The sequence below is a fragment of the Lissotriton helveticus genome, chromosome 11, assembly GCF_964261635.1.
Source record: "Lissotriton helveticus chromosome 11, aLisHel1.1, whole genome shotgun sequence".
Taxonomy (NCBI): domain Eukaryota; kingdom Metazoa; phylum Chordata; class Amphibia; order Caudata; family Salamandridae; genus Lissotriton; species Lissotriton helveticus.
Genome location: NC_136072.1, coordinates 370116604 through 370132951, shown reverse-complemented (window position 1 = coordinate 370132951; position 16348 = coordinate 370116604). Strand labels below are relative to the sequence as shown.

General features: G+C 46.0%; 1 protein-coding gene across 1 annotated transcript in view; it reads left to right on the top strand.

The window, feature by feature from the left end:
• Positions 1 to 16348, top strand: part of LOC144791146 (uncharacterized) — a 299504-nt gene that overhangs the window by 107083 nt on the left and 176073 nt on the right. Inside the window, exons 5-7 of the mRNA XM_078665803.1 lie at positions 3601 to 3678; positions 5331 to 5413; positions 14775 to 14883. Of these exons, the coding sequence (XP_078521929.1) occupies positions 3601 to 3678; positions 5331 to 5413; positions 14775 to 14883 (270 nt within the window). The remainder of the gene's footprint in view (positions 1 to 3600; positions 3679 to 5330; positions 5414 to 14774; positions 14884 to 16348) is intronic.

Sequence of the window (16348 nt, the reverse complement as noted above, 5' to 3'; positions counted from 1 at the left end):
GTTCTGGCTGGGGCGCACGATGCGGGGATTTTTCCACCAGAGGAGTGTGGTCTGCAGACCGGCAGAGTCTCCACATCAACTGTCTAGAACTCTTAGCGGGGTCCTTCGTGGTCCGTTGCTGGACCAAGAACATGGTGCAATCCTGTGTGCTTCTGAAAATGGACAACGTTTCTGCTGTCCGGTACGTCAATCGTTTGGGAGGCTCCCGTTCGCGGGTACTGGCGAATCTGGCAAAAGACATGTGGACCTTTTGTCTGGATCACCACATTTCAGTCACAGCAGAATATCTTCCGGGGCAGACAAATCAGGTCACGGACTGGAATTCCCGCAACTTGTACAATTCCAGTTTATGGAAATTGGATCCCCAGATTTTTCGGTGGATCCAGTCTCTGTGGGGCCCATTCTCAGTGGATCTCTTTGCCTCCCGCTTGGACAATCAAGTTCCCAGGTTCTTCAGTTGGAGGCCGGATCCGATGGCAGTGGCCACGGATGCCTTCCTACAGGATTGGACCACGGAAGTCGGGTATGCGTTCCCCCCCTTTTTTGATGATCACCAGGGCAGCGGCCCAGATCTGTCGGCAAAGGGCGGAAGTGGCCATGGTGACGCCTTGTTGGAGGTCTCAGGTTTGGTTTCCGATTCTTCTGGAACTTTCTTGGGATTTTCCAATCCTACTCCCCCAATTTCCTAATCTCCTTCTGACCCCGGAGGGGATGTGTCACCATCTGACCACGCAGGGGCAGCTCCACCTCATGGTGTGGCAGCTTTCCGGCGGCGTTGGTCGCTGCCAGGCCTTTCGGAACCAGCTGCGTCTCTCTTGTCCAAGGCTTGGGCGGACAGTACAACAAAGCGTTATAGGTCCGCCTGGACACGCTGGCTTCATTGGTGTGTTCGAAGGGATTTGGATCCTGTGGTCTCGGATGTTGTTCACATCCTGAATTTTCTGGCGGAGTTGGGAAACCAGTTGGGGAGCATCCTTTGGTCTGTAAACTCCTATGTGGTATCCAGTTGTCGTTACCTCTGGAACCTTGGTATTCGGCTCTTTGGGATGTCAATTTGGTTTTAAACCTCTTTTTATCTTGGCAGCCGAATAGATACCTTTCTTTAAAAGAATTATACCTGAAATTGGCTATGCTGCTATGTTTGATCTCCTGCAGGAGAGTTTCAGATGTCCGAGCATTAGACATTTCGGCAAGGACCTTCTCACCAGAGGGCGTAGTTTTTATGATTGGACGCCAAACTAAGTCGCACACTTGCACGGAGTCATATCCGGCTTTTCGGGATACTCCGAAGTTGCGTGTGGTGGGTTGTCTTAAAACCTATGAGGACTTGACCCTAACATGTTATCCTCCGGGCGAACAACAACTTTTGATAGCACTCAAGAAACCGCATAAAGCGGTGTCTTTACCTACAATTGCGAGATGAGTGCGTTGGGTCATGAATGAAGTGGAGATTGATACGAAACAGTTTGGTGCTCATTCTACTAGAGGAGCCATGGCCTCTAAGGCATTTGCGTTGGGAGCGCGCCTAGAGGATTTGATGCGAGCAGCAGATTGGTCTTCGGATTCCACTTTTAAACGGTTTTATTTTAAACCGGTGGTGAATGTGGCTCAGTTGGTGGTGAGTAAGCTTTAAACTAGCATAATCTGAAGCCTCCGGTCCTGACATAGAATCTGAATTTGCCAAGCAGGGTGACGGTAAGTTCCAATTCTATTAAGGACACGGAGGCAAAGATTATCCCACCCGGAGCACGATGGTGCGAACCCACCCGTATTGCAGTAAGTAAACTCCTTTTGTTTGGGATTAAGTCGTACCTTGGTAAGTAAGCACCTTTTCTGATTTTGCTACTGTTTGATTGAGATTGTTTATCATAGCTTGGAGCTCTGAGATCATTATCGTAACTCCTAACAAGTTCTTTATATTTGTAATTTCCTAATCACATCTTGTCCTTTCTAGGGAATGATGGTTCCAAACAAGACCGGTGATGATTGAGTGTATTTTGCGCAAAGAAAGAGGAAGTGGAAGGACACGCATGGAACTTAGTACCTGGAGTGCTAAACATGGTGGAAGGACTATGGACTGATTTGCCTCCCTGGGTGTAGGGAGTTGTAGTTTTTCTGTGTTTATGAAAAAAATGTGTTATATATTTCTGGCTGCTGTGTTTGAGATGTTAAATAAAGCGAAGAAGGAATAAAACATAATATTTGCCTCCGTGTCCTTAATAGAATTGGGACTTACCGTCACGCTGCTTGGCAAATTCCGATTCTATTAAACAATTATGATAAAACTTAGAAATTGCTTCCCTCCTCTCGTCTCAGACAGTTACTGATTCTAATACGTACTAATCATGTGATACATGTTGTGAGAACATATACAATTCTTTTTTATATAAAATGTGAGTAGTAGTGATCAATTAGACTGTGGTCTAGAATATCAATGTCAAACAGGACAATACTCCACATAATCATCTGGTATTGGATGGCCTCTTTTTATAATAATTTTTTAACCTTTATATTATCATGTGTTATTTATTGTGTTGTATTTATATTGTCAAGGCCTATGGACTGAACTAAAGGTCATAACAAGCAATTGCTCCAGTCAAGGCGGCACCAACGTAATGTTTCATTTTTATCTGTGTTTTAATATACAAAATGTATGAATGTTGTTATGTATCTTTTATGGTTTTTCTAAACCAAAATAAAGATTACTGGAAGGAAGGAATTGTGGGGGGAATTCCCGGGGGGTAATTCTGGGGGGAGGTGCCACAGGTGCAGCAGTGGTGAAAGGCGAAAGGAACAGGCAGGCATGAGAAAATAAAAATAGTGATGGACTTAGAGCAAGACACACAGAGGCACAATAACAGTGACACAACAGGGAAAATTTAAGAAAGAAAACAGCTGAGAAAGGTTACGGTGGTTGCAGGCAGTCTGGTCCCAGTTGGAGCGGGCAGCAGCCTCGAACCTCCCAAGGAGGTGGTCTGGGTCTGGAGGCAAGAGACGGCACATCGGAGATGCGAGAAGAGAGTGGACCTAGACAGAGGGTCGGAGGTCTTACCGTTCCACCATCACACTGTACATGGGTGTTGGTGTCAACAACACTGGGGAAAGAATAGGCTTTCACATTGGTGCAGTGACTACTGGAATTGTTCTTTCGGTCGATGGGCAGTGAGGGATGACGACACAAGTATGCTGTTCCTCGCTGTGCTGATGTGGTTGCCTGGAGCACAGGTGTGGTTGGGCTAATGGATATATAGGTGTCCATTGTAAAAGCCATTACCCGATCTTCATTCAGTTAATTTTACAAATTTTTACTGTTGGACCCTGTTACTTTATTTAAAGTATCCTAGTACACTAAACAATGGCTATTTCTTTACCATCATGCATTGTGATTTTTTATTCCAAATATCATTTTAACCGTATGTTGTAGCATGGATGACAGAATAATAAGTTCACCCTGTAGTTTTGTGCAAGCTACACTCTTTTGTTCTCATTGTGTTATTGTGGCCCTCTTCTGCTCTTTCTCAGTGTGGATTTTTGTTAATGGTTTTTTGGAGCACAGATGAAAAGGCTTTTTCTTAACTTCTTTTCATTTATTATATATAGGAATAGGCTGCAAAGATCCACAGCTGAAACTTCAGGAGCAACCACAGACCCTGGCTCCTAATGCAAAGGATCTTCACAGTAAGTGCATCCAACATTGTTGTCATGCTAAATGCCAAATACATAGCCGTTGTACGAATCGCTCAATTAAAATATATTCATTTAGAGCATTCAGGCAATTTTATTTTCACAAAACATCTTTTCCCATATTTGCATTGGATACAGCAGGTAATTTCCAGAGAGAGACTTGCTCAGGCTTTTAACACTACTCATGACATATTGATTTGAAAGTTAGAAAGAGTAGCAAAAGATGAAGAGGAAATAAATAGAGTACATTGGATGAAAGAAGGCAGCACCGAAAGTTAAGGAGGTAAAAGGGAATCAGGAAATGAAGGAAAGATGCCAAGATCAAGTGATCAAGGCATGAATTAGAGTATAGAAAGGGAGAGTGCAACCCAAAATTCTTGGTATGAGAGATAACAGAGTATGCTACACTTGGAGAACATTTAACAACCTATTTGGAGAACCGTCTAGATTCACTGTGTAAAAAAAATTGATGTATACAGGCTAGTGTGTGTGATTGAATTTCTGTATTACTATGTACATGTGTTGCAAAAATATCGAAAATTATCAAGAAATAATCCCCAAAAATAGTGGCAAAAATAAACAGTTGTTTTCTGTAAAAGTGCAGCCAGCTCAGGAAACAGCTGCGGATAAACTGCAGATCCAGGACAACATGCAAGAAAAACCAACATGCATGAGAAAAACCCAAAGTTACAGCTGGGAAAACTAAGACGCGTGTCCAACACAGGTAAAGTCACAATCCTGCAATCAAACAAAACGCAACAAGCAAGGTGTTAAAGAACCATCCAGAGAGCCTATGACATCAAGACCAGGCGCAGAGAACATTTAAACCCTTTGTATCCACCAGATGAGTTGGCACTGTAAGGTGATGCTAAGAAAAGATAATTTAGATATACAGAGGTGAGCATCAAATGATAGTACCCGAGCAAGGGGACATCATTGAGTATAATGCTCACAATTGTACAAGTCAAGAGACTTGGAGGATTCTTCAAGCTAAAAGAAAAATAACATATCAAGGCATATCATATCAATAACATATAAAGGTTATCAATACGGAGATATGTATACCGTTGGCTTCTTTAGCCAAATTAGCAGGCCAATCTTTTATTTGTACATATTTCTTATCAGACATCTTTGCTCACTGTGTAGCCTGCACTGTTGATTTGTACCACTACTGTTACAGAAGTGTGCTTCTGAACTTCTGATTACTGATCGTTTTACAGTGGATGTACATTATGTAATACAATCGGAATGAATTCGCACACACTGGCTTGCTCGGCACAAAAGTGAAGCAAAAATAAAATAAAAAAAAGACTATGGTAAGAGGAAACCAAAATGGAAAGAGCAAAAAACCGAGATAGAAATAGTGAAATAATTTGATAGGTAACTGGCAGCATGTGTATTTGTCAGTGTAGGATAAGTATAGCCACCAACTCGTCCCTCATCAATTGTGGGTACCCCTAATCACAAATGTAGGAGCCCTAGTCGCACCGCACATGTATTTATTTATTTAAAGTTTTGCATAGCGCGAACATGACCCAGGTGGGTATCAGAGCGCTTTACATAGGTTTAGGTAGTGAGAGAGACAAGTTATGTTCAAGATGGGTGTCATAAACCTGAGGATAATATACTTTAATTTTTCCATCTAGCATACCCATGGGATAAGTCGAGCCTGAAATCTATGCCTATCAATCTACAGGACTTTCAGATGCTGGATGCCTACGCCTCAGTGGTAAGACCTCATTGGCAAAGCTCTAATAGTCTTTTCTGGAAACCACATGAATGGTAATTTATGCTTTTCTTAAGATGAAAATTAGGCAGCACCTTAAGAAATAAAAATATATAATGGCATCTTCTGGCACTGACAGACTTATTTCATGGCAGCGCGTGGCACTTGGTAGAATTCTTCCCATAACAGCATTTCCGGTTTAATTTCCCTTTCCCTACATATCACCTATAGTGGAATCCAATGATCAGCACATTGCACTTTACATAGTATGGGACTGCCACTGTACGAAATAGCATTCAATATCAATGTTGAAGAGCTGGACTAATCCTTTGATATTTGTTGACTCTTAGAAATGTAGCCCCATCACTACATGCTAATTATTGTATTTCATTATCACTGCATTGCGATTATCTCTGCATGGTACTTACCACATTATTCCTCTCACAGCTTTGTGATTAAGTTGGGCATCGCCGGTCATTTAATATAACATTTCCTGTCACAATAATGGCTTCTGTGATACTATTGTATGCTTCCGTATGTTACATATTATTGCATTCTCTTATCAGAGTCTGGCATATCGTTGTATGTCACAATATCAACCCCTAAAATATTATTCTACACTGTACATTGTGATCATTATCAAGATTTGCTTTTATTAACTTCTCAATGGTGATACTCTTTCGAGTTGATGTTATGGCCCATCTCTAAGTCAATATGGTATGCCACCATTGCACATACTATGAAATTGCTGTAAACAAATGGTGTACTCTCTTTGGACCTTGTTAGCAAAACTGCCCCTCATTCTGTTGAACCTTTAGAGATCTGCTGCTCAACCACAGTAGATAAAAAAAAGTTGGATTTTGTTAGTCAAACTATATGCAACTGGCTTCCATTGTGAGAAGATTTGAAGAAAAAAACCACAACTACAGATTTCTCAAACTAGCTCTTTGGGGGTCCATAATGTCTTAAAAATGAGGCTTTCTGGCTCTCATTCACCTGCTCACTCTACTGTTCCCTAATTGTTGGTAAAGTGGTGCTTCATTGGTGCCTATGCCAATAATGTGTTGGTGTATATGCTTGTGTTGATATTGTTTTTCTATAATATTGTTGTGGTGTGCTTTGTGTCAGTATTGTTTAATGCCCCTATTAAGGAGACCACAGAGCAGGCAGGGGCTATTTGGCCAAAACCGTGGGGTTTGAGGCCATTTACCAATGCTTTTCCAGGAGCAGCAACAGTATGGCTTTGCAAACTGGGCCAAGTACAACTCTTTCCGCACTTGACTGTAGGCACGCAGTCACAAGCTTCTCAGTGAGGTTAGTGTGGGGGTTACTGAGGCTCAAGAATTAATGCCACCCCCCACCCCAGCAACGCAAAAACATCAGTGTACAGTTCAGTGCTTCTTTTTGTAGAAAAGACACGTACTTTATTACACAAAAAACATAAAAATCCAGAACACATTCAATCATGAGCGAATACACAAGTCACAGGTGCAAGTATTTGTGCTCTCATCAGCCTTTGATGATTAGGCCCTCACCTCTCTCTAGTGCCCCCCCCCGCCCCCAATCCCATACTGTGCAGGTCCCCTGTCACAGGTTTAGGGTCTAAAGGTAAGTTTATGGGTGCAGTTCCTGCCCCTCTGAGCTATTTTGGTCTGTTAGCCTCTCACCAAGTATGTAATATCACTGTGGGGCTGCATTTTTCTTTTGCAGTTTCAAATAGCAAGAACTTGACTCGAAGATATCAGAGAGCTTTACATGAGCGCCAGTTGCATTACAGTCGCACATATTAATTTCTAGGCACAGGGAGATTAAGTGATTTGCCCAGAATCACAGGATGTTTGAGCCTCCTGCCAGACTCGAAACTGGTCCCCAACTTTAAAGTCAGCCGCGATAAACCACACCCTCTAGTTTTGCCCTCCTGTGGCATTAAGATCTCACAAGCCGCAGGCAGGACCCTCTAGGCGGCACACACCAGTCCAGTAGCAGTGAGGGGGTGCATTCGGTCTTCCTGCGGCAGCAGGATCTCATTGGCCCGGCTCTCCACCCCGCTCCCGCCTCCCAGCTGATCCCCCCTCCCACAGAAAGGTTAGGCTCTTCCCTCGCTAGTAAACGCTGTGACCGTCCTGAGTGCTTCAGAAGCGGTCGCTCCCCACGCTGCTCCCTGCTGCTGGTATAGTAGCGCTAGACTGGCTGACCTTGTTGATTGATTTTTCATTTAATTTTCATTTAATTTAAATTGTGTGCTGCTCGCTTACCTAATTGCGCTGCTGCTGCCTGATTGTGCCAGTACTACTTGGCCATTTGTTGTCGTTTGTTGAGACTGTGCCCCAAAGTCGTCCTGCTTCGCATTTTGCCTCGCATCCATTTTGTTGTTATTATTGCGCCTCCCAGCCTGGCTCTCCATCCCACTCCCGCCTCCCAGCTGATCCCCCCTCGCCCCACCCCCTCCACCATCCTCTCATGACAGATGCGTTTGCGCGCAGCGTTCACGCGCAGAGGTCGCGCCCCATGCGCGCCGAAGGTGCGCCAAAGGTAAGCCCGTCTACGCCCGTCCGCGCCTGGACCGCGCCCAGCGCCAGACCCCCTGGTCCCCGCAAAACCCACTCCACCCACATAACGTATGACACCGCTACCCTCCTTGCCCTTAACTCCGGACGCACACCACAATGCTGCGAAGCTGCCCCAGGACACACCCATGGACCCTTCGCCTGCCACGCCTGCAAGTTCAACTGCATCAGGACCCACACCAAATCCGCTAACTCCAAACACAGTTCCGACCCTAACCACCTGAAGTGCATCCTGCTGAACACCTGCTCGGTCCACAGACACGCAACCGAACTCTGGGACCTACTCGACACTGCATCACCGGACGTCGCCTTCCTTACAGAAACCTGGATGAACACCTCATCAGCACCCAACATCGCCATAGCCATCCCAGACGCTTACAAGATCACCCGAAAAGACCGCACCAACAAAACAGGAGGAGGCATCACCATCGTCCACAAGAACACCATCCAAATGACGACCAGCTCCGACGATAACCTCGCTACCGCCGAACACCTCCACTTCCAGATCCACACCGACCCCAAGACCACACTTAGAGGCACCCTCATCTATAGACCACCAGGAACCCGCACACAATTCAACAAAGACATCACTGACTTCATCAGCCCACATGCCCTCAACTCCGAGAACTACATCCTACTGGGAGACCTCAACTTCCACCTGGAAAAGAAAAAACGACAGCAACACCACCACCCTTCTGGAAAACCTGGCCAATCTCGGACTCAAACAACTTGTTGACACCCCCACCCACCTGGCCGGACACACGCTCGACCCTATCTTCACCTCCAGCAAACACATCTCCTTCGATCACACCACATCTCTCCATTGGACGGACCACAGCTGCGTTCACTTCAACTACAAAAAGACCTCGACCCACAACCCCCCACAACCTGTTCCTCGAAGAAACTGGAACAAAATCACCACCGACCAGCTCCTTACATCGCTTAACCAAAACCCTCCTGCCATATCATCGGACCCAAACCAAGCTGCCACCAAACTCACAAAATGGATCACCCACTGCACTGACGAACTAGCACCCTTGAAAAACCACCAGATCAAACAAGGTTGTAAAAAGGCCCCCTGGTTCAACGATAACCTTAAGAAATCCAAGAAGTTATGTCGTACCCTCGAGAAAACCTGGAGAAAAAACCCAACCAATGACAATCTGACCACCTTCAAGGACGCCACCCGCAAACACCACCAATTGATCCGATCCACCAAGAAATCAGCATTCAAGGATCGACTCGACAACAACGCCCACAACAGCAAGGAACTATTCAACATCGTCAAAGAATTTACCAACCCCACCGCCGGCACAAACAACATCACTCCCTCCCAACACCTCTGCGACTCCTTATCCTCTTTTTTCCACAACAAAATCGCCGACATACATAACAGCTTTGAAAACCAGTCCGAAGAACAGTCCACTCCACCCACCTCCGAACCAATTCAGAATTCTCACAACCTTTGCGCCTGGAACCCAATCTCTACTGAAGACATCATCCGCCTGATGAACTCCATCCACTCAAGATCGCCAACCGACCCATGTCCCCACCACATTTTCAACAAAGCAAACTCCATCATCGCACCCCATCTCCGCGATGTCATCAACTGCTCCTTCAACTCCGCCACCTTCCCAGAAAGCTGGAAACATGCCGAACTCAGCGCCCTTCTGAAGAAACCAACAGCAGACCCCTCTGAACTTAAGAACTACCGCCCCATCTCACTCCTCCCATTCCCTGCCAAAGTCATTGAGAAAGCCGTCAATAGTCAGCTCGCCACCTTCCTTGAATCCAACAATTCCCTCGACACCTCACAGTCCGGCTTCCAAGCCAAACACAGCACCGAAACCGCCCTCATCGCAGCTACAGACGACATCCGAACGCTACTGGACAACGGAGAAACAGTTGCCCTCATCCTACTTGACCTCTCCGCCGCCTTCGACACAGTCTGTCATAGCACCCTCATACAACGCCTCAGCAACGTCGGAATACAAGGAAAAGCTTTGGACTGGATCATCTCGTTCCTCGCCGGGAGAACCCAGAGAGTCCGCCTCCCCCCATTCAAATCAGAGGCCACCGAAGTCATCTGCGGAGTACCACAAGGATCATCTCTCAGCCCCACCCTCTACAACGTTTACATGAGTCCCCTCACATCCATCGCGCGACAACACAACCTCAACATCATCTCCTACGCAGACGACACCCAGCTGATCCTCTCCCTCACCAAAGACCCTAACACCACCAAAACCAATCTACACGAAGGAATGAAGGAAGTAGCCGAATGGATGAAGAACAGCCGTTTAAAACTAAACTCGGACAAAACAGAAGTCCTCATCCTAGGATCATCCCCCTCTGCCTGGGACGACTCATGGTGGCCACCGGCCCTGGGTACAGCACCCATACCTACAGACCACGCACGTAACCTGGGCTTCATCCTAGACTCCTCCCTCTCGATGACCAGACAAGTCAACGCCGTCTCATCCTCATGCTTCAACGTCCTTCGTATGCTCAAAAAAATCTTCCGTTGGATCCCCACCGAAACAAGAAAGACTGTCACCCACGCACTACTCACTAGCCGACTGGACTATGGAAAGACCCTCTACGCCGGAACCACAGCCAAACTACAGAAAAAACTCCAACGCATCCAAAACGCCTCAGCCAGACTCATATTGGACATCAACCGTCAAGGTCACATTACCGGCCACCTGAAAGACCTCCACTGGCTCCCCGTCAACAAGAGAATAACATTCCGTCTCCTCACCCACGCACACAAAGCCCTCTACGACCTAGGACCCCAATGCCTCAACACACGACTGTCCTTCTACACACCCACCCGCCAACTACGATCTTCCAATCAAGCCCTCGCCGCAATTCCGCGCATCCATAGATCCACCATGGGAGGAAGATCCTTCTCCTACTTAGCGGCCAAAACCTGGAATTCTCTCCCCACTCACCTCCGCCTTACACAGAACCACCTTTCCTTCAGAAAGCAACTAAAAACCTGGCTATTCGATAAGTAATGCACACACCCTCCCCCAAGCGCCTTGAGACCCTCTGGGTGAGTAGTGCGCTATACAAATTCTTGAACTTGAACTTATTGGCAGCAGGCAAGAGCCTCCAGGTAGCACATAACAATACTCTCATGGCTACATGGCGGCCAGACACAAAGCACACCATTCAAAGGGTTGAAGCACAAGCGGAGGCTTCTGTCGGGGGGTATCTTCTCGGCTGCTGCAGCCTATCATAGCGATAACAAAGGGGATGATGGATGGAGCGCTTGAGCAAATAAACACTCAACCCCAGTCAACCGATCGGGGTTTAATCCATCATCATTCTTTAGCTCACTCCACCACCCCAGTTCAGACATGGCCATATGCAAACCAGTCTGACCCTGTGCCTCATGGGAACAGTCCAGCCCGAACCGCCAAGCCATGTCTTCCCTGGACCGGAAACAAGCATCCTGGGACCGGTTTCGGGTTCATAACCCTCATCAGCCAGGCTATCTTGAATCCAGTGGCAGAGTTAGCAAAGGAGCCTACGTCTGGGCATACCCTGCCAACTTAGGGCGAATAAAGCGATACCAAAGGGGATGATGGATGGAGTGCTTGAGCAAATCAAACACTCCCCCCGGTCAACCGATCTGGGTTTAATCCATCATCATTCTTTAGCTCACTCCACCCCCCCAGTTCAGACATGGCCATATGCAAATCAGTCTGACCCTGTGCCTCATGGGAACAGTCCAGCCCGAACTGCCAAGACATGTCTTCCCTTAACTGGAAACAAGCATCCTGGGACCAGTTTCGGGTACATAACCTTCATCAGCCAGGCTATCTGTAATCCAGTGGCAGAGTGAGCAAGGGACCCACGTCTGGGCATACCCTGCCAACTTAGGGCGAACAATGCGAAACCAAAGGGGATGATGGACTGAACACTTGAGCAAATCAAACACTCACCCCCAGTCAACCGATCTGGATTTAATCCATCATCATTCTTTAGCTCACTCCACCACCCCAGTCCAGATATGGCCATAGGCAAATCAGTCTGACCCTGTGCCTCATGGGAACAGTCCAGCCCGAACTGCCAAGCCATGTCTTCCCTGGACAGGAAACAAGCATCCTGGGACCAGTTTCGGGTACATAACCTTCATCAGCCAGGCTATCTGTAATTCAGTGGCAGAGTGAGCAAGGGACCCACGTCTGGGCATACCCTGCCAACTTAGGGCGAACAATGCGAAACCAAAGGGGATGATGAACGGAGCACTTGAGCAAATCAAACACTCACCCCCAGTCAACCGATCTGGGTTTAATCCATCATCATTCTTTAGCTCACTCCACCACCCCAGTTCAGATATGGCCATATGCAAATCAGTCTGACCCTGTGCCTCATGGGAACAGTCCAGCCCGAACTGCCAAACCATGTCTTCCCTGGACAGGAAACAAGCATCCTGGGACCGGTTTCGGGTTCATAACCCTCATCAGCCAGGCTATCTTGAATCCAGGGGCAGAGTGAGCAAGGAACCCACATCTGGGCATACCCTGCCAACTAAGGGCAAACAAAGCGATACCTGGCTGATGAAGGCTGATAGCCAGAAACCGGTCCTAGGATGCTTGATTCCGGTCCAGGGAAGACATGGCTTGGCAGTTCGGGCTGGACTGTTCCCATGAGGCACAGGGTCAAGACTGATTTGCATATGACCATGTCTGAACTGGGGTGTTGTGGTGAGCAAAATAATGATGGCTTAAACCCAGATCTGTGACTGGGATGAATGTTTTGCCATTGTGCAACATTCCGTCCATCAATTGTTGTTTTTGCAGCCGATCATGGTTTCTTCTTGCACTCCACTAGGTACGCTGGCCACACGCCTGCAGATGATGATTCTTCAGCATGGCAGATGCCAGGTGCTAACTTCGGCACATAGTGCCTTAAGGTGAAGACCTCAATTCTTCACAAGGCACTTCAGGGAACCTATCGGCTCACTTAGTCTTCAGGACTGATCCCAACCCAACGGCACACTTGGCAGTGCTGCAGTTATACGGTTCACTTATGGGGCACAGAAGCCACTAGAACCCAGCTTCTGTCAGGATTATCACAAGGGAAAACGACTCCAGAGGCCTGGCAGCCACGATGAGGATGTGTTGCAAAGGTCACACTGTCACTTCCGAGAGTATTGCAGTTCCTTTGGCCCACTTGCTTACCATATGCCAGGATCAATTACACCATTCCCTTCCATGATCTTCTCCCCCTCCTCCTGCAGGATTGGTGCTTGCTTTGCTTGCTCACAGGCAGGGTATTCTAGAACCCAGGACAGTCCTATAATTCCCCAAGCAAATCAGACTCCAGGTGATGGTCCCTTACCTTCGAAGAGTTGGCTGTCAGTATGATACCATCCCTTGGGTGCATTGTAGTCCCAGAGTACTTTAGAATACACCCCTCCTCGGTAGAAGAGACCACAACAATGAAAAATGATGGTTTCTGTCCTCCCATCTTAATAACAATTTCACAGACAGAGTATGCGTATTCCATGTCTGTTTATTGAAACCAGTTTGGGTTAGAGCCCCTTTCTTCTGTCTTGGCCAGGCCACCTTCCAAGCCTGGCCTTTTTGTGCAAGGATGCTCTACGTAGCAAGATAGCCTCAAGATGGGGTGCCCACCACAGAAGTATGAAGAGATGAGAGCAGGCTGGGCCAAGCTATTTATGACCTCTTCTCACAGAGATCAGGAAGAGAGATAAGAATATGTTCCCCTTCAAATGACTCCTTTCCCTATCAACAGATTCTGCAGGCCTCACTCTGCACGCACTGCCATCCACCAAATAGAAGCCGCAGTCACATGTATGTACAGCTTAATGGATCAGCAATTCTAAGAAAACCCTGTCTCCTCTTTCCTCATAGCGGTTAGTGCTCCACCCTCCCATCAGGGAGATGTCAGAAATACACATGTGCTGTCTGAGAAAGCAACTTGCCCTTCATCTTGTACTCTGGTCCAGGCTGTGGGCTTCCAAAATGTAAACCCCAGGCCTGCTTCACTGTACATGTACAACACACAGGGTGTCACTTTCAGGATTCCAGGTTCATTGTCAGCAGTGGAACTTTAGATGAATGGGCCTGTAATTACACAGTCCAGTCTCACCGATAAAAAGGCCTGTCACTAGAATTCACTGACATGGTAAGCTGCCACCACTGTGCTCCACTCATGAAATTCACAACGTGGGTAATAGTTCCCTGTCACTTTGATGGTTTGCTTGGTTCATCCCTCTCAGTACAGGAATAGGTACAGAACCTATCATTGTCTAAGACCAGGCCTTGATCAAAGCATGCACGCAGGATTAGAGTGTGGCAAGACCAAAAATCACAAATCCTGCATCACAGGTGTGCAGTTGGGGCATGGATGGCAGGGTACACGACTATACATCATGCAGGGCACATTCCTGTGACAACACTTTTATTGCGTTGCCTCGTGCTTATATTTTGGGGTGCCTTCTTTGTTGGTATTGCGTTGTTGGTTGTTTCATAGTTTTTTTCTGTGGAAGTGTTACTGTGTTGTTTTAGTTGCTTTCTTGCGTTATTGGGCTGAGGGAGTGGGTTGTTACCAGTTAAGAGAGCAGTGTCCCAGTGATAACATCATATTAGGGCACAGGGTCTATGCTGTTGCCCACTGGATTCGGAGGTTCTGCCCATGTGTAAAGAATTAAAACTATGAGTAAATGACACCTGCAGTCAAATATTTAGTGAATGTCAAACCAGAGCTTCACCTTTAATGGATACTTAGCATCCAATCATTTTATTGCCACTATGCAGGTGGAAACCAAGAGCAGTGTGGAGGACCTTGTGAGAGTTCTGCTGAGGAAAGCATACAGTTACCTGGAAAAAGTGCGCTTAATCTGGATTTGGATCTGCAATCACATAGGTAAGGAAAATTGCTTTTAATACTCGGCATCTATACATCCACAGGCGCTGCATCTGGATCTCTTATAACATGCATTACATTCAGTTGTGTGCCCCTGGGTTCACAGGTAAAGCAGGGATCAGTGAAGCAAGGATCCTTGGACAGAACAATGATGGATTATTCAGTTTTACAGGTACTATTTCAAGGGCTTGCCAGTGGCTCTGCTTTGGCAGTGGAGAGAGAATATCTTTACAGGCTGAGGAGTAATGTGACTGATCCAGATAGTGAATATGCATTGGATCAAAAAGATATTGAAAGACATTTTTTAACAGAAATGAAAGTGTATGTGTGAAATTGAAGGTACTATTTACAAACTGCACTTTGTATGACGTTTTATAGTACTATAGCAGTACCACAAAACTTTGTACAAAGTGTTAGTCACAACTACACTATAGTAGTAACGTATACTTTTGAGTAGCTTTACTGCATTTCGGTATTGACAAGATGGGCTTTTGAAGTAATTTAAACATTTATAATAACTTACACTTTTGTAGTAAGTCCCAACCTATGTTATTTTCGGTGGCAGGGTATTGCAGTACCACTGCTTGGCTATCCATAGTGGAGGATTTACAACAAAAGTGCAATACTACACAAGTGTACGTTTCCATAAAAGTACAATTTGTAAATACCAAAAAGAAGTAAACTTACTCGAAAGTGTAAACGTACAAAAAAAGTGTAAATTACCCTTTTGAATCATAGTCAAAATGGATCTGTGCATGTCTGACCTTCCCTTAAATTACACACATACTTACCATAGGTCCCAAAGGCAGCCTAGACTCCGTCATTTGCTCCTGGTACCTGATTTTGCTGTTCGTTATCCATATCCGGTTTCAATAACAGGATGGTGTTGCGAATAGAGGACACGATAATCGAATTATCAATAAATTCTTTGGATCATAAAACAAAATAAGACTCAGGGCAGGAGTCTTCAATCTGAAGCATGGGCCTCACCAGGGGCCTCTCTGGGGGGATCACCAGGCTCTGGCCAAAAGAAGCATTATACTAATAACAGTGCTTTGTTTTCAGCAGAAAAGAATGGGTGGCAGTAAGCCGCTCTGTAATGGGTCATCACTAACATCTTTTGCCATTGATATCCTGGCTGAAAGAAGGCATCAAAAGGGAAGAGACTCCAAATATTCTTCAAAAACTGACCCCCATTTATAATAACAACACTGTGGATACTTTTACAGGTTAGTAAGGCCTGCCTGACAAGAATAGTACCTTTGGCAATCTTGTATTTGATTGCATTTTTAAAACGGTAAAAGAACTTAATTTTAATGTTTAAATAAGTCTAGATCTATTTAAACATTGCAAGTTTAATAGAATAATTGTGGAAAAGTTTCAGAGGGGACCTGATGATATTCTTTTTCTCTGGAGGGGGCGCGGCATTAAAAGGTTTTAAAAACACTGCTCTAGGGGACAGATT